Source organism: Bombina bombina, chromosome 3, assembly GCF_027579735.1.
Source record: "Bombina bombina isolate aBomBom1 chromosome 3, aBomBom1.pri, whole genome shotgun sequence".
Taxonomy (NCBI): domain Eukaryota; kingdom Metazoa; phylum Chordata; class Amphibia; order Anura; family Bombinatoridae; genus Bombina; species Bombina bombina.
Window position 1 is genome coordinate 403,514,436 of NC_069501.1, and position 19,332 is coordinate 403,533,767.

The following is a 19,332-nucleotide window of genomic DNA, read 5'->3' on the forward strand; positions in this document are numbered from 1 at the left end:
ATTTGTGTCTTACAAGGCACCGCTGACTCTCTGAGATGGTGTCGTGTTTGAATGCTTGCGCACAGGACACAAGTAGCATGTGTGTGTATGTCCCTGAAAAACAACTTTTACGTAATGCATTTTTGCTAATGGAAGTAGAATTTCAAAGTCTTTCAATTTAAAACTGAAATGCACAATTCAATTTTGACCAATCCTTTATAGGACATGCACCTCACTCACCTGCGCCATATCATCTAAGCAGTTAAAGATGTACTTCCGTGCTTCTTTAGATTTTATCCCAGTTTCCATTTCATGTTCTTCTGGTGTCTAAAAGAGAAAACAGTACATTACATTAGAATTGTTAAGAAATGGCAATTTAAAATTAAAAAAAATGCATTTAAGTAAAGTACTCTAATACTAAAGAAGATGATCAGCATTTTACCCTGTTATCAGTGGTTACACACATAATGATTTTGTTTAGGGGTAAGGGGTGAACCTTTGCAGTTTGGCCCCTAATATGGGTTGTTACTGAAAACAAAAGAAAGGTGTGTGTGGTCTAGGGGTGTTTTAAACAAAAGTTTTGTATCTTTTGTAAGAAATATCATGATGCACTGAAAGGATCACTTAAAAATTGATAGAAAGTTCAAAATTGAAAAATGCATGAACGCATTTCAATTTTAAACAAAGGCATTTTTGCAATAGATTCTAGTAAAGTTACCACCATTTCAGCAGCATACATACATATGCTACATGTGACTAGAGGATCGGGATTGAAACACCATGTCTGCTTAGAGAACTGGCAGTAGTGTGTATTGCATCAGAGAATGGGGCGTATTACTCTGAAAAAAAGCAATAACTTTTACTAGATGTATTTTTGCTAATGGAAGTATATGGGGAAAATGTTCTATTAAAATTAAAAAGTAAAATTAACTCCTAAATGACCAGTGATGTAAAAATAAATAAAAATCAATTTTTTACTTAAGGAGTTCAAACACTTTAAACTGAAAAGGAAATGCAGTAAATATTGTCGCATGACCATTTATTTTTATTTCCCTCCGCAGTTTTATAAAAAGGAAACCATTTCCTCTTATAGCCTGCAAATGGGTGTGAGATCCCACATTCCATACAATGTGCAATATGTAAGTGTTTATTATATGACCAGATAAAAATAGATGAGTTATTACAACATTCTAGGATGGTCAAAAAGTTTATTAACCCCTCAGAACTTTCTATAGAGAGAAATATAAAGTCCAACTTCTAAATGAAGAATTCAGCATTTATCTATCACTCAGTTGCCAAAGCAATGACAAATATCTTCAACTACAAGAATTATTTAGGTGGGTATATCAAAGACACACAATCTCTCACCCAATCTTAACACTTGGAAAGGAGGGATTTAATTTCCAGTTTGGTGTTTATTTTTGTTTTTTTAATACACAGCAGTGTTGAAGGCTAAATTCCAAACGGGTCAGATGCTGGAAGCAGGATCTAAGTAATTAGAGCAGCATGAGCTCCATATTTATTATACATGCTCACTTTTCAAAATGTACACATTATGAGTCAAGTGACCCAAGTGTATTGCAAATACAATAAGAGATGGAAAAATGGGCCCAACATACACACATATATATCTACAAACAGCAGGACGGTCTAGTGACGGGCACCTCGGAGATGAGCTACAAGGGTTCATGTAATCTGACTTGTTTTCCTTACAGACAACATATAAGTGCTATACCTTAAACATCTTTATTAAATCACAGACAATGTTTAGAAATTATGCATTATGGTATGAATAAATGCAATTGCATAATGTGCTCCCTATATTTAATGACGTTATTTAGTAAAGATGTATTCATTTTAAAGGCAATAGCCTACTTTATTCCTGTACTTTTAAACAGGAATAATTTATGAGGGTTTCTGCCATAGCGATCCGATCTGCTGTGCATTATTAGGTGATAAAATGCAAAAACTTAAAACAGAATCCTGTGTAGCTCAAGTGCCTTTATAGAAGTTCACGGAACATTTAGGCGACTTATTATCCTTATGTATAGATGGAAATATTTCTTAGATTATAGTAACATCCACATTACTGTTTGTTAAGTTACTATAAATATTAATATGAATAGATGGTACATGCATGTAAATTGTAAAGTTATTTAAACTGTATGCTCCATCTAAATCATGAAAGAATAATTGTGCTTTGTGTCCCTTAGAGCGAATTACAAAGCATTGCAAGATGTTGTTCTATTGATTAATGAAGTAAAACCTCCACTAGTCTAAAAAGAACTGTAGGAGTTGTCCCTGTGAGCAATAAAGAATACTTATTTATCGTTCATATGCACAAGAACTTTTTCTTCATCAATTTAAAATGGATACCAGAATATCACCATCTTGTCTGGATGACCAACAATGCCACAGGGTACAAACTATGCACTCAGCAACCCTATCAGAAGATTGTTTCAACTACCAGTACATTCAGGGTCTCTTGTTGTGATCTACAATCATTACTCAACACTCTGGCTAAAGTAAATTTGCAATGTCTTTTAAACCCCCCTCAAAACAAAACAAAACAAAAATGCAGTCTAACAGTAAGATTTAAATTGGTATTCATTACAATCTAAAGCAGTTGGGAAGTTAAAAAGCCTCACATCAGTTAGTGTACCCCATTACCACAGAAACCAATTTTTTTCCAAAACGACTTTTGTGCTGTGTAACTGAAACTGTGATACTCTGATAAGGCTTTTCCTTTACTTACTGACTTATGATTGTAGTGTATTGGTCACCATTCAACTTTGTGATTGACAGCTGTGATAAGAGTACTCTCTGAGATCAAGAAAATGCTTTGAAGGAAAACAAACCTTTAATCTCCATAAGGGGTAGCCCAGATCAGGATCTCTGTTAAAAAATCTTGAGGTCTTTGTCCCAGCGCTGAGAAGATATTCCGCAGGAAGTCCCTGAGTCTGGGATATGTACCTAATCTGAAAGACATTCAAGTGGTATTAGATAAGTTAAAGAGACATTGCACACATTGAGATTCTAATATAAAATATCCATTTATGTATAGTAATACAAACTTTGCAGTATACTTTATTTGTTGCGCATTTGCAATGTAGAGGTTATGTATTTGCTCTCAAATTGTGATTTTTTTTTCCCACTGCCTCAATGATGGCTTACACAATGCAAGATCAATAACTCTGTCCCTGCAACATTTTACACACTTATTGATTGTTCAGTAGAGGCGCTCATTCAAAGCTGTCCCTAACTATGCACAACAAAGGAGATAAACAATATTCAGAGAATTTTAAAATGTGTCTGAAAACAGTTGTAAGCAGTGTACAAAAAGGTATAAATAACATAACGTCCATTTAATTATTTGAAAAGGATTGTTAAAAGATGTTGATGTAAACCTCTCCAAGAAAAACAACTGAGATAATGAGCTAATACATGAAAAAGTGGCCAAGTGATGTCGCTGTCAGAAAATATTTTTTGCCTTGAATTGATAACACTATGAGAAAGAACACCCACTTCCACCCACTCTACAGATATAGCTTGCAGAAGGCTAAAATCTGCCCTGTCAAAGGAAACCACCCGGCAGCTTCAGAGCTATTTATTTCTCACCACTGAAAGCCAGCATGAAAATAACTGTATGACTAAGGGAGGGGGGGTCTATACTGAATTAAAGGGCAAGTAAACAACATTTCCTGCATTCTTCCAATAGATTCTGAACATTAGTAAAACAGATTAACATCTTGTTTGTTGCAGCTGTTTTTCAATCGTTAAACTCCACCCACCCCTTTCCTCATTTGCAGGAGTCCATTCAGAATTTCTTCTGGAGAAGACAAGGATTGCCCCATATGTGAAAAGATTAGGCTTGTAAAGCCTGTCATGTGCTCTTTCAGTTTTCATGACTGGAAAATACAAAATGTTCAGACTAAAAGTCCGATTTCGCACTTAAGAAAAGGAGGAGGCTGCAGGACACCAAAAAAGGTAGGACGTTCCATGCTGTCCTAAGGGGGTTAAAACCCAGCACGGTAAGGACGGCATGGAATGTCCTAAGGAAGTGAAGGGGTTAAACAGTTTTCTAGGATCAATAATGCCAAAAAAATGTACATGTTCTAATGACTTAGAAATTTCCCTTTAAGGTTTGCAGATTCCTGGCATACAACCTTATGTTTGCTATATACAAGAGATACTGCAAGTAAAAGGTTCCCCATGAGACCTGGACCTGATAGACTTGTGCCTTAAGCTCTGCAAAGGAATTTAACAGCTCCGAGCAGCAATGCACTGCATCAAGTGAGCCAATGACAAGAGCCATAGGAGAATAACTGCCAATCACAAGCTTGCTCCTAGTAGTGTACTGCTCTGGAGCGGACTTTAACAATATAGTGCAGGCGTTAAACAGTTATCTGCAGGAAATCGTGCAATAATAAAATACTCTGAACACATAACATTTTATTTTTGATCATTTAAAGGAACACTGAAACCAAATAGTTTTTTTATGATTCAGATAGAGCATGCAATTTTAAGCAACTTTCTAATTTACTCCTATTATCATTTTTTCTTTGTTCTCTTGCTATCTTTATTTGAAAAAGGCATCTAAGCTTTTTTTTGGTTCAGCACTTTATTGGTGGATGAATTTATCCACCAATCAGCAAGAACAACCCAGGTTGTTTACCAAAAATGGGCCGGCATCTAAACTTACATTTTTGTATTTCAAATAAAGATACCAAGAGAATGAAGAAAATTTGATAATAGGAGTAAAATTAGAAAGTTGCCTAAAATGTCATGCTCTATCTGAATAACTAAAGACAATTTTTGGGTTCAGTGTCCCTTTCAAGTCTGTAAAGTGTCCACCAGGATCTAAAACCCTAACCCTATAAACAAACAACACAGACCTTCTGCAAGTACGTAAGATGGTGGTGACCAGTGGGGGGGTGAGAGTGAGATCAGGTAGGGGGGAGTGGGAGGTTTCAGGTGGGAGGGTAATCTGTACTCTGCAAGACAACTGATTAACTGCCAGAAATGTCACATAAAGTGCGCAGCTGCAATTAGCGGCATTTTAATTGCCAAAAAGCAATGGCAAAGCCATGCATGTCTACGATTTCTGATCAAATGGGATTCCAGAGAAGCTCTTATAACAATTTGTCATATGACTGCAGCAGTTGTATGTGAGAAACCCAAAGTTTGCGAAAAAGGTGGTCAAATAGTGACATCAAGTATACCAAAATGGGCCAAGATCAATGCCTTGGGTTGTCTACTAAAAAAAAAAAAAAAAAAAAATTATATATATATATAGTTTTCATAGGTAAATAAAAAAAAGCTCCATTTCTTGTAAATCAGAGTTATAGCAAAAATGCTAAAAATTCTCCTGTACTTTGGACAAGTTTTTCTCTGAAATTCTCAATAGTGAAGGGGTTAATAAAGTTTTCAAGCAGGTGTCAACAGCTGTATAAATGATCTTTTTAGGCTGAAGGGAAGTGGTTCAGGGTGGTGGAAAGAAGGTGACTACAAGTTATTTTTTTATCTCTCCAAATTATTGTAACTGAAATGTAATCTACAGCGAATTTCAGGAAATAAGGTCATATCAGTATTTCTCAGAGCAAATCATTTCCCGTCAAGATTACGAAATAGAGGTAGTTCAAAAATGTTGATCAGTAACCAAACAAAAAGGTCATAATATTAATAGCAAACTAAATTTGTAGGTTTTCAAAAATTAAGATCTTTTCAGCAATATTTCAACCATTATTAAATTTGCCTCTCAGACTTACAAACTTGCATTGTTCTCTTTATACAAGAGGCATACTAGTAATAACATTTGTTCTGTGCGTATATATATTTTCTGTGTAAGTAATTGTTTAATGGCTATATATTTTTACTGGTTTAAAAGACTCAGCTGTGTAACTAGCACTTCTGATTGGATCAGCGGAAGGTTCTGCTCAGGACCAGCAGTCCTCTGCAGGTCCCGAGTAGCACTTCTACTGTGTGTTTTACCCCTTTGCTTGGGTTAGTCAGTAGTGCAGGGTTGATTGTATTAAAATTACATGCACTAACTAATTAGAACATGCCATTTTTTGGCTATTATAGCCCTTTACTGGGTTTCAAATTGCTCGCTATAGGAGATGAAACAATTTAATAATCTAACACACTATTTCAGTTAAAATGGATCACTGGGAACACAAAAGGTGATAAAATAATCCAGTACACCGTTTCTTTAAGATGACAAAATGGCTCTGTAAAGTGATAGCGCTTAAAACATGAAGGGATTGTATTTTAGTGAGTTAACACATTGTCCCCTACACCAGAAAGCATAACTGAACTGGACCCCAAATCCCCCTTATTGCCAAACACTGCTCTAGAATCAGATAGTACTGGTTACTATAGCTTAGAAGAGAATTGGCCGATATTGCCTTGAAAATAACAAATACATTTATTTAAACCCAGGAGCTCACAGCAGAGCTGATAAATAAATTAAAGGGACATGAAACCACAAATTTATTTCACGAGTCAGAAGTAAAATGGAACGTTGTTTAAAATTGCATTCTCTATCATCTAATTTGCTTCAGTCTTTAGATATCCTTTGTTGAAGAAATAGCAATGCACATGAGTGAGGCAATCACACGAAGCATCTATGTGCAGCCACCAATCAGCAGCTGATGAGCCTATTTAGATATGATTTTCAACAAAGGATGTCAAGAGAACAAAGCAAAATAGATAGAAGTAAATTTGGAAAGTTGTTTAAAATTGCATGCTCTTTCTAAATCATGAAAGAAAGAAAAATTGGGTTACAGGTCCCTTTAAATTAAGTGCAAAAATTGAGCACAGTGTCTTCATTGTGCTTTTTAGAGTCTATTAAAAAAGAAAACCACATGAACTGTTTTTTTTTTTTCTTAATCTGAATAATCTAAAAACTGCAAACACTGGAATCTTTAATGTTAAGAGCATGAGGTCTGCCACAGAAACGGCTTATAAAAACACGTTATGTAAAGATAGGCACTGCAGAATGCACAGTAATTTAAAGAGTTCTAACATATCTGACTGTGCACAGCTACCGCTTTGACTGGCAGTTATCAAATTGTTGACAAGTACTAATTAAACAATATAAAAAAGTATTCATGTCGTACCGAAAAAAAAAACACATTCGCTGTTGGGAACTGGTAGACTGTACAATGACATGCTGCACAGTGTGAATACATAATGCTTTAACACTCTATTTTAAGCACGATGGGGAAAAACAGAAGGCACACAGTATTCATAAAGTAGTTACTATCAGGGCAAGATAACCTTCTCCAGATACAAACTATTAAATGTCAGTAAGAGCAAGGCAATTTAAAGGAACACTAAAGCCAGAATTAAACTTTCATGATTCAAATAGTGCACACAATTTTAAAAATCCAATTTACTTTCATTATCTAAATCTGAACAATCTTATTTGCACACTTTCCGAGGCACCAGCTCCTACTAAGCATGTGCAAGAAATCACAGGGGGAAAAAAAAAAAAATTATATATATATTTCTTGACAGCCGCTGCATCACTTCCTCCGCCTTCACAAAGCCTCTTCCTGGGTCTAAAATGAGGAATCCGGATGACCCATGTCTAACGTATGAAGAGGCTTGCGACGACCGGGGGAACACAACACGAGTGAAATGTAAATTTTGAAAAACTAAAATCATGTGCAGTCTCACATTTGTTTGCTAACATTACAATATAATAACACAACATGCACAACCCCAGTACTGAAACAAAAAAGATATGACTATTGTTTAGATTTTCAACATACGGGGGCAAGCCGAGGCGCACATTTATTGCTCTCTACCGCCAGTTGGCCATCCTTGATTTAGATAAGGAAGCTATTCAAAAATACATCAGATCTTAATGGGTTAAAAACAGGTAAGAGGAGTAAAACATAGAAATATAAAATTAAAGGAATACAAAATACTCAACTTCCTATAAAATACATAAATGTAGAGCACAGAACAGATATGACTGGTCTTGTGGGATTTGGTTTAATCACTAAGATGGTAAACACCTATGAAATGGCGCACTTTGTGACTTGTTGCAGTTATTGTGTGCTGGGTAGACACGTGTACAAGATGTGCTATGATATAATAAGCTCCTACACAACAGTAGGACAACAGGCATATTTACATAAAGTTTTCATTATTTGGCTAAGTGCATAGCCAGGAAAAATACAGCTGTCTATGTTCAGTATGCAAACCTGTCTAAAGCAAATTTAAAGTAGTTAATGACTGGTTTGAGTTTGTTGCGTAGACAAATGCCACACAATGAACTCACCTTGATAACATCTACATGAGCAATAGGTTACGTTACATATAAAGATGTAGTTTGTCTGATATAGTGGCTTTTACCTTAGTATTGGATACATCTGTGGAGCCAAACTGACAGCTATTAAACTGTTAATTATTACACATAGATGTACATAAAAACATTTTTTTTGCGGTCGTCTCCAGCTGGCACATTAATGTGAGATGTAAAATGTATAACCCTAGGAACGAACATGAAGAAAAAAAAAAAAAAACACAACCTGATAATTTCATTTCCATCTGGATGAGGAGAGTCCACGGCTTCATTCCTCACTTGTGGGAATACAAAACTTGGCCACCAGGAGGAGGCAAAGACACCCCAGCCAAAGGCTTAAATACCTCCCCCACTCCCCTCATCCCCCAGTCATTCTGCCGAGTCAACAAGGAACAGTAGGAGAAATATCAGGGTATAAATGGTGCCAGAAGAACAAACAAAAAACCGGTCCGCACAACGGAGAAAACGGGCGGGGGCCGTTGGCCGAAGTCTGTCAAAAATCCTTCGTAGCTTGAAGATAGAATTTCAAAGCTCGAACCACGTCCAAATTATGAAGTAATCGTTCCTTAAAAGAAGAAGGAATAGGACACAAGGAAGGAACCACAAGCTCCTGATTGATGTTGCGATCAGACACCACTTTAGGGAGGAAGCCCAACCCAGTACAGCCTTATCAGCATGAAAAACAAGGTAAGGAGGCTCACATAGCAAGGCAGACATCTCAGACTCTTCATACAGAAGCAATCGCCAGTAGAAAAAGAACCTTCCAAGACAGTAACTTAAATGTTAACCAAATGCATGGGCTCAAACGGAGCCCTGTGCAAAACCTTAAGAACCAAATATAAACTCCAAGGAGGAGCTGAATGTCTAAACACAGGTCTGATTCGGGACAAAACCTGAACAAAAGACTGAATATCAGGAAGCTCAGCTAGCCTCTTGTGTAATAACACAGATAGCGCCGAAATCTGTCCCTTTAACTAACTAGCGGCAAGTCCCTTCTCCAAGCCGTCCTTGAGAAAGGAAAGAATCCTGGAGACATTGACCTTATGCCAGGGAAATCCACGTTTCTCACACCAGAATAAGTAGGTCCTCCACACCTTATGATAGATGCGACGGGTGATCGGCTTTCTAGCTTGAATGAGAGTATTAATCACTCTCTCAGAAAAACCTCTCTTGGTTAGGACTAGGCGTTTAATCTCCACGCAGTCAGCCTCAGAGAATCCAGATTTTGATGAACAAAAGGACCATGTTCCAGCAAATCCCTGCGACAAGGTAACCTCCATGGAGGAGATGACGACATCCCGACCAGGTCCGCAAACCACATCCTTCGAGGTCACAATGGAGCAATTAGAATAGTCAAAGCTTGCTCCTGCTTGATGCAGGCCACTTCCCGTGGTAGAACTGGTAACGGTGGAAAAATGTAAACTAGGTTAACCCCCAGGGCACTGCTAAGGCATTTATCAGATCTGCATGAGGGTCCCTGGACCTCGACCTGAATCTGGGTAGCTTGGCATTGAGTCTGGACGCCATGAGGTCTATCTCCGGCGTCCCCCATTTGTTGCAAATCTACGCAAACACCTCGGGATGGAGAGACCATTTGCCCAGATGAAACTATTGTCTGCTTAGAAAAGGCAGCTTCCCAGTTGTCCACACCCGGAATGTGGATCTTTGACAGCAAGCAGCTGCGGGCCTCCACCCATTCCAGAATCTGAGACACGTCTCTCATGGCTAGGGAGCTTCTCGTTCCCTCCTGATGGTTGATGTAATCCACTGAGGTTATGTTGTCTGATTGGAATCTGATCAACTGGGATGACCCCAGAGGAGACCAAGCCTTCAGAGCATTGAAGATCGCTCGAAGTTCCAAAACGTTAATCGGGAGAAGAGATTCCTCTCGAGTCCGGCCCTGTGCCTTCCTGGCACCCCAAACAGCTCCCCATCCTTATAGACTTGCGTCCATACTCACAATCTCCCAGGATGGTCTCAAGGATGTCCCCCGAGACAGGCGATCTGGACAGAGCCACCAAGAGAGCAATTCTCTCGACCGATTGTCCAGAGAAATCTGTTGTTATCCATCCAAATGATTGCCATTCCATTGCCTCAGCATGCACAACTGAAGAGGTCTGAGATGGAACCTGGCGAATGGAATGAGATCTATGCTGGACACCATGAGACCAATTACCTCCATACACGACTATGGTCAGTAAGGAATATCTTCATGGATATGGAATTTATTATCGTGCCCAGGAATTCCACTCTGGTACTGGGGACCAGAGAACTCTTTCCTAAGTTTATCTTCCATCCATGAGATTGAAGAAGTAGCAGAGCTTTTGAATTGTCTTCTGCCAGCCGGCAGGACGGAGCCTGAACCAGGATGTCGTCCAAGTATGGATCTACTGCAATACCTCTGGATCTCGCCACCACGAGCAGAGCCCCTAGAACCTTCGTAAAGACTCTTGGGGCAGTAACCAGGCCAAATGGGAGAGCCACAAACTGGTTGGTCCAGAAAGGCGAATCTTAAGAACTTGAAGTGATCCTTGTGTACACATGAAGGTAAGCATCCTTCAAGTCTATCGTAGTCATGAACTGTCTCTTGAACTAAGGGCAAAATCGACCTTACAGTCTCCATCTTGATGATGGCACCGACAGAAACTTGTTTAAACACTTTAGGTCTAGAATCTGGCAAAAAGTACCCTTTTTCTTTGGGACCACAAAAAGAATGAGTAGTATCCCAGACCTCTCTTTGCTAGAGGTACTAGCACAATCACTTCTAGGGAGGAGAGGTCCCTCAGCACCCTAGAAAAGCATCTAGTTTTTCTGGTCTTGAAGACAGGTTTGATAAGAGGAATCTGCCCCTGGGTGGATGAGATTAGAAACCTATCCTGTAACCCTGAGCAATGACCTCCAGAACCCAAGGGTATTGCACGTCTCCTAGCCAAGACTCCACACAAAGAGAGATAGTCTGCCCCCAACACAATCCAACAATGGATCGGGTGCCGCCCCTTCATGCCGATTTAGTCTCTGCAGGCTTCTTGTTCTGCTTGGATTTATTCCAAGATTGAGATGGTTTCCAAGCTCCCTTGGACTGATCCTGCTTTGCGGAGGTCTGCTGACATTTGGATTTATCCAAACGAAAGGGACGAAAATTAGGACCCTGTCCTTTAGGTTTGTTCTTCTTATCCTGCGGTAAAAAGGCACCCTTGCCCCCAGTGACCATGGATATGATTGAGTCCAGTCCTGGACCAAAAAGAACCTTCCCCTTAAATGGAAGGGAAAGCAATCTAGATTTTGAAGTCATGTCAGCAGACCAAGACTTCAGTCACAGAGCCCTACGGGCCAGAACAGAAAAGCCTGATGTCTTGGCATTCAAGCAAATAATCTGCATGCTTGCATCGCAAATAAACAAATTAACTTAGCCTTAATTCTTTCCTGGATCCCATCGAGGGGAGTTTCCACCTTGATCATCTCCGACAGTGTAACACCAATAGGTGGTGGCTCCAGCCACCGCAGCAGGGTGAAATAAAAACTCTGTGTTAAAACATCTTTCTCAGAGTTTCTAACTTCTTATCCATGGGCTCCTTAAACGATGAACTATCCTCAAGCGGGATAGTGGTGCGCTTAGCAAGCATGGAGATGGCTCCATCCCCCTTAGGGACAGACCCCCACAACTCCAATTGGGAGTCAGGAACAGGGAACAATTTCTTAAAGGGAGGGGAGAGGATCCGAGTCTTTCCCATTCATTCTAATATTTGCCATCTTAATGGGAACCGGGAAAGTGTGTGGCACCACCCCGTACTCATAAACCTTAACAAGCTTAGGAATAGATGGTTCCTCAGGTAACTTTGGTTCCAGAAACTCAAACGTAGCCAACACTTCTTATAACAGAAAGCGTAAGTGCTCTATCCTAAATCTAAAGTCTGATTTATCCGCAGCCAGAGGCTAAGAGGCAGCCGATCCCGACCCAGAAAGAGCCTCCTCTGAAGTGTTAGAAGCGTCTTCATCAGCGGATAATCTAGTGTCAGATAAATCCAGCAAGTTGGTAAATGACCCCTGGGAAGGATAGCAGTATTTAAACTTTCGCTTGCGCTTAGCAAGGCGAGGTAAAGCACTAAAGGCTGTAGACACTGCCGTTTGCAACTGTTCAGAAAAGTCTGGCGGTAAGAGGGCCCCTCCCGAAGGAGGATTAGTCGTGCAATGGGGAGCTGCATGTGTAATTGGAGATGATTGCAGGGAACGCACCTCGCGGGACTGAGACCCCTCAGAGGTAGATGGCTCAGTTGTACTAAACATCTTAGTCTTTTTAGAAATAACTACTTTACCAAGGCATGTGGAACATAGTTAAGCAGGCAGGTATACCGTAGCCTCCTCACAATAAAAACAGGCATTATCTCTTGGTAAAGAGGGAGTACCCTCTAATGCATCAGAGTCCTCCATAGCTTGCACTTTTAAAATGGACTATAGAAAAAGTAAATGGCACTTTTATACCCCCCAATGGCCAGGAAACTCACCACTTCCTATGACCCAGGCCCCACAGAGAAACCGCTTCTTCTTTTGCAAACCGCACGGTCAGGAGGAGGAGTTAATGAGTTCACACCCGGTCACATGGAGTGCCATGCAGGACCTTCCCTGCCGCAGGAAGAAACTCGCGCCAAACTGACAGGCAGCGCAGTTTATCCAAAACGAAAGTAAAACCTGAATGTTCCCACATTTGTCAGAGTCTCAGCTCACACATGTCACAGCATAAAAACATAATTTATGTAAGAACTTACCTGATAAATTCATTTCTTTCATATTAACAAGAGTCCATGAGCTAGTGACGTATGGGATATACATTCCTACCAGGAGGGGCAAAGTTTCCCAAACCTTAAAATGCCTATAAATACACCCCTCACCACACCCACAAATCAGTTTAACGAATAGCCAAGAAGTGGGGTGATAAGAAAAAAGTGCGAAGCATATAAAATAAGGAATTGGAATAATTGTGCTTTATACAAAAAAAACATAACCACCACAAAAAAAAGGGTGGGCCTCATGGACTCTTGTTAATATGAAAGAAATTAATTTATCAGGTAAGTTCTTACATAAATTATGTTTTCTTTCATGTAATTAACAAGAGTCCATGAGCTAGTGACGTATGGGATAATGAATACCCAAGATGTGGATCTTTCCACACAAGAGTCACTAGAGAGGGAGGGATAAAATAAAGACAGCCAATTCCTGCTGAAAATAATCCACACCCAAAATAAAGTTTAATGAAAAACATAAGCAGAAGATTCAAACCGAAACCACTGCCTGAAGTACCTTTCTACCAAAAACTGCTTCAGAAGAAGAGAATACATCAAAATGGTAGAATTTAGTAAAAGTATGCAAAGAGGACCAAGTCGCTGCTTTGCAAATCTGATCAACTGAAGCTTCATTCCTAAACGCCCAGGAAGTAGAAACTGACCTAGTAGAATGAGCTGTAATCCTCTGAGGCGGAGTCTTACCCGAATTAACATAGGCAAGATGAATTAAAGATTTCAACCAGGATGCCAAAGAAATGGCAGAAGCTTTCTGGCCTTTTCTAGAACCAGAAAAGATGACAAATAGACTAGAAGTCTTTCGGAAAGATTTAGTAGCTTCAACATAATATTTCAAAGCTCTAACAACATCCAAAGAATGTAACGATTTCTCCTTAGAATTCTTAGGATTAGGACATAATGAAGGAACCACGATTTCTCTACTAATGTTGTTGGAATTCACAACCTTAGGTAAAAATTCAAAAGAAGTTCGCAACACCGCCTTATCCTGATGAAAAAATCAGAAAAGGAGACTCACAAGAAAGAGCAGATAATTCAGAAACTCTTCTGGCAGAAGAGATGGCCAAAAGGAACAAAACTTTCCAAGAAAGCAATTTAATGTCCAATGAATGCATAGGTTCAAACGGAGGAGCTTGAAGAGCTCCCAGAACCAAATTCAAACTCCATGGAGGAGAAATTGACTTAATGACAGGTTTTATACGAACCAAAGCTTGTACAAAACAATGAATATCAGGAAGAATAGCAATCTTTCTGTGAAAAAGAACAGAAAGAGCAGAGATTTGTCCTTTCAAGGAACTTGCGGACAAACCCTTATCTAAACCATCCTGAAGAAATTGTAATATTCTCGGAATTCTAAAAGAATACCAAGAAAAATGATGAGTAAGACACCAAGAAATATAAGTCTTCCAGACTCTATAATATATCTCTCTAGATACAGATTTACGAGCCTGTAACATAGTATCAATCACAGAGTCAGAGAAACCTCTTTGACTAAGAATCAAGCGTTCAATCTCCATACCTTTAAGTTTAAGGATTTCAGATCCGGATGGAAAAAAGGACCTTGCGACAGAAGGTCTGGTCTTAACGGAAGAGTCCATGGTTGGCAAGATGCCATCCGGACAAGATCCGCATACCAAAACCTGTGAGGCCATGCCGGAGCTATTAGCAGAACAAACGAGCATTCCCTCAGAATCTTGGAGATTACTCTTGGAAGAAGAACTAGAGGCGGAAAGATATAGGCAGGATGATACTTCCAAGGAAGTGATAATGCATCCACTGCCTCCGCCTGAGGATCCCGGGATCTGGACAGATACCTGGGAAGTTTCTTGTTTAGATGAGAGGCCATCAGATCTATCTCTGGAAGCCCCCACATTTGAACAATCTGAAGAAATACCTCTGGGTGAAGAGACCATTCGCCCGGATGCAACGTTTGGCGACTGAGATAATCCGCTTCCCAATTGTCTACACCTGGGATATGAACCGCAGAGATTAGACAGGAGCTGGATTCCGCCCAAACCAAAAGAGATACTTCTTTCATAGCCAGAGGACTGTGAGTCCCTCCTTGATGATTGATGTATGCCACAGTTGTGACATTGTCTGTCTGAAAACAAATGAACGATTCTCTCTTCAGAAGAGGCCAAAACTGAAGAGCTCTGAAAATTGCACGGAGTTCCAAAATATTGATCGGTAATCTCACCTCCTGAGATTCCCAAACTCCCTGTGCCGTCAGAGATCCCCACACAGCTCCCCAACCTGTGAGACTTGCATCTGTTGAAATTACAGTCCAGGTCGGAAGAACAAAAGAAGCCCCCTGAATTAAACGATGGTGATCTGTCCACCACGTTTAGAGAGTGTCGAACAATCGGTTTTAAAGATATTAATTGAGATATCTTCGTGTAATCCCTGCACCATTGGTTCAGCATACAGAGCTGAAGAGGTCGCATGTGAAAACGAGCAAAGGGGATCGCGTCCGATGCAGCAGTCATAAGACCTAGAATTTCCATGCATAAGGCTACCGAAGGGAATGATTGTGACTGAAGGTTTCGACAAGCTGTAATCAATTTTAGACGTCTCTTGTCTGTTAAAGACAGAGTCATGGACACTGAATCTATCTGGAAACCCAGAAAGGTTACCCTTGTTTGAGGAATCAAAGAACTTTTTGGTAAATTGATCCTCCAACCATGATCTTGAAGAAACAACACAAGTCGATTCGTATGAGACTCTGCTAAATGTAAAGACTGAGCAAGTACCAAGATATCGTCCAAATAAGGAAATACCACAATACCCTGTTCTCTGATTACAGACAGAAGGGCACCGAGAATCTTTGTAAAAATTCTTGGAGCTGTAGCAAGGCCAAACGGTAGAGCCACAAATTGGTAATGCTTGTCTAGAAAAGAGAATCTCAGGAACTGAAAATGATCTGGATGAATCGGAATATGCAGATATGCATCCTGTAAATCTATTGTGGACATATAATCCCCTTGCTGAACAAAAGGCAATATAGTCCTTACAGTTACCATCTTGAACGTTGGTATCCTTACATAACGATTCAATAATTTTAGATCCAGAACTGGTCTGAAGGAATTCTCCTTCTTTGGTACAATGAAGAGATTTGAATAAAACCCCATCCCCTGTTCCGGAACTGGAACTGGCATAATTACTCCAGCCAACTCTAGATCTGAAACACAATTCAGAAATGCTTGAGCTTTCACTGGATTTACTGGGACACGGGAAAGAAAAAATCTCTTTGCAGGAGGTCTCATCTTGAAACCAATTCTGTACCCTTCTGAAACAATGCTCTGAATCCAAAGATTGTGAACAGAATTGATCCAAATTTCTTTGAAAAAACGTAACCTGCCCCCTACCAGCTGGACTGGAATGAGGGCCGTACCTTCATGTGAACTTAGAAGCAGGCTTTGCCTTTCTAGCAGGCTTGGATTTATTCCAGACTGGAGATGGTTTCCAAACTGAAACTGCTCCTGAGGACGAAGGATCAGGCTTTTGTTCTTTGTTGAAACGAAAGGAACGAAAACGATTGTTAGCCCTGTTTTTACCTTTAGATTTTTTATCCTGTGGTAAAAAAGTTCCTTTCCCACCAGTAACAGTTGAAATAATAGAATCCAACTGAGAACCAAATAATTTGTTTCCCTGGAAAGAAATGGAAAGTAGAGTTGATTTAGAAGCCATATCAGCATTCCAAGTCTTAAGCCATAAAGCTCTTCTGGCTAAGATAGCTAGAGACATAAACCTAACATCAACTCTAATAATATCAAAAATGGCATCACAGATAAAATTATTAGCATGCTGAAGAAGAATAATAATATCATGAGAATCACGATTTGCTACTTGTTGCGCTAGGGTTTCCAACCAAAAAGTTGAAGCTGCAGCAACATCAGCCAATGATATAGCAGGTCTAAGAAGATTACCTGAACACAGATAAGCTTTCCTTAGAAAGGATCCAATTTTTCTATCTAAAGGATCCTTAAACGAGGTACCATCTGACGTAGGAATGGTAGTACGTTTAGCAAGGGTAGAAATAGCCCCATCAACTTTAGGGATTTTGTCCCAAAATTCTAACCTGTCAGGCGGAACAGGATATAATTGCTTAAAACGTTTAGAAGGAGTAAATGAATTACCCAATTTATCCCATTCTTTGGAAATCACTGCAGAAATAGCATTAGGAACAGGAAAAACTTCTGGAATAACCGCAGGAGCTTTAAAAACCTTATCCAAACGTATAGAATTAGTATCAAGAGGACTAGAATCCTCTATTTCTAAAGCAATTAGTACTTCTTTAAGTAAAGAGCGAATAAATTCCATCTTAAATAAATATGAAGATTTATCAGCATCAATCTCTGAGATAGAATCCTCTGAACCAGAAGAGTCCAAAGAATCAGAATGATGGTGTTCATTTAAAAATTCATCTGTAGAGAGAGAAGATTTAAAAGACTTTTTACGTTTACTAGAAGGAGAAATAACAGACAAAGCCTTCTTTATGGATTCAGAAACAAAATCTCTTATGTTATCAGGAACATTCTGCACCTTAGATGTTGAGGGAACTGCAACAGGCAATGGTACATTACTAAAGGAAATATTATCTGCTTTAACAAGTTTGTCATGACAATTATTACAAACAACAGCTGGAGGAATAGCTACCAAAAATTTACAGCAGATACACTTAGCTTTGGTAGATCCAGCAGGCAGTGATTTTCCTGTAGTATCTTCTGGCTCAGATGCAACGTGAGACATCTTGCAATATGTAAGAGAAAAAACAACATATAAAGCAAAATAGATCAAATTCCTTATAAGACAGTTTCAGGAATGGGAAAGAATGCCAAATATCAAGCTTCTAGCAACCAGAAGCAAATGAAAAATGAGACTGAAATAATGTGGAGACAAAAGCGACGCCCATATTTTTTAGCGCCAAATAAGACGCCCACATTATTTGGCGCCTAAATGCTTTTGGCGCCAAAAATGACGCCACATCCGGAACGCCGACATTTTTGGCGCAAAATAACGTCAAAAAAATGACGTAACTTCCGGCGACACGTATGACGCCGGAAACGGAAAAGAATTTTTGCGCCAAAAAAGTCCGCGCCAAGAATGACGCAATAAAATGAAGCATTTTCAGCCCCCGCGAGCCTAACAGCCCACAGGGAAAAAAGTCAAATTTTTGAGGTAAGAAAAATATGATAATTCAATGCATAATCCCAAATATGAAACTGACTGAAAATAAGGAAAGTTGAACATTCTGAGTCAAGGCAAATAAATGTTTGAATACATATATTTAGAACTTTATAAATAAAGTGCCCAACCATAGCTTAGAGTGTCACAGAAAATAAGACTTACTTACCCCAGGACACTCATCTACATGTTTGTAGAAAGCCAAACCAGTACTGAAACGAGAATCAGTAGAGGTAATGGTAAATATAAGAGTATATCGTCGATCTGAAAAGGGAGGTAAGAGATGAATCTCTACGACCGATAACAGAGAACCTTATGAAATAGACCCCGTAGAAGGAGATCACTGCATTCAATAGGCAATACTCTCTTCACATCCCTCTGACATTCACTGCACGCTGAGAGGAAAACCGGGCTCCAACTTGCTGCGGAGCGCATATCAACGTAGAATCTAGCACAAACTTACTTCACCACCTCCCTTGGAGGCAAAGTTTGTAAAAACTGATTTGTGGGTGTGGTGAGGGGTGTATTTATAGGCATTTTAAGGTTTGGGAAACTTTGCCCCTCCTGGTAGGAATGTATATCCCATACGTCACTAGCTCATGGACTCTTGTTAATTACATGAAAGAAATATAAGTAAATCATGTATAAATCCCCCCTGTTCAATAATCCCCTTCCAGGGATATTAACCCTTGATTCCATACAGATAAAGGAGTCACACTGTGACCCGTCTTGTTACGTTATTATATGATATAAAATGAAACGATCTTATCGGAATCATCGCCGTGGGGCAGACACACAGCCTCTCAGGTTTGACAGTCTTGTAGCATCGCACCTAACATGGACTTGAGTGATAGAAGCAGGCAGTGAAACTCGTCAACACCGATTGCTTAAGAGTTGTTAATACGAGTCTTGTTTCGCAGAAAGACTCTCCCTGCATCCCCAGACCCTAACATTCGTCAATGCTCTCACTGAGAGGCTGACAAGACTACTTAAAACTCCAGTCCCATAGCGAAGAGTACTACCCTCCATAAGAGACTACTCCGAATCTTCCGACACTTC

General features: G+C 39.6%; 1 protein-coding gene across 4 annotated transcripts in view; it reads right to left on the bottom strand.

Annotated features, from left to right (window-relative positions):
- The window catches only part of HIPK1 (homeodomain interacting protein kinase 1), a 271,891-nt gene that overhangs the window by 160,702 nt on the left and 91,857 nt on the right, over window positions 1–19,332 (bottom strand). For all 4 annotated transcript variants that reach the window (XM_053706570.1, XM_053706571.1, XM_053706572.1 and 1 more), the window contains 2 exons: window positions 2,838–2,957; window positions 220–306 (listed from right to left, as the gene is read on the bottom strand). In XM_053706570.1, the coding sequence (XP_053562545.1) occupies window positions 220–306; window positions 2,838–2,957 (207 nt within the window). The remainder of the gene's footprint in view (window positions 1–219; window positions 307–2,837; window positions 2,958–19,332) is intronic.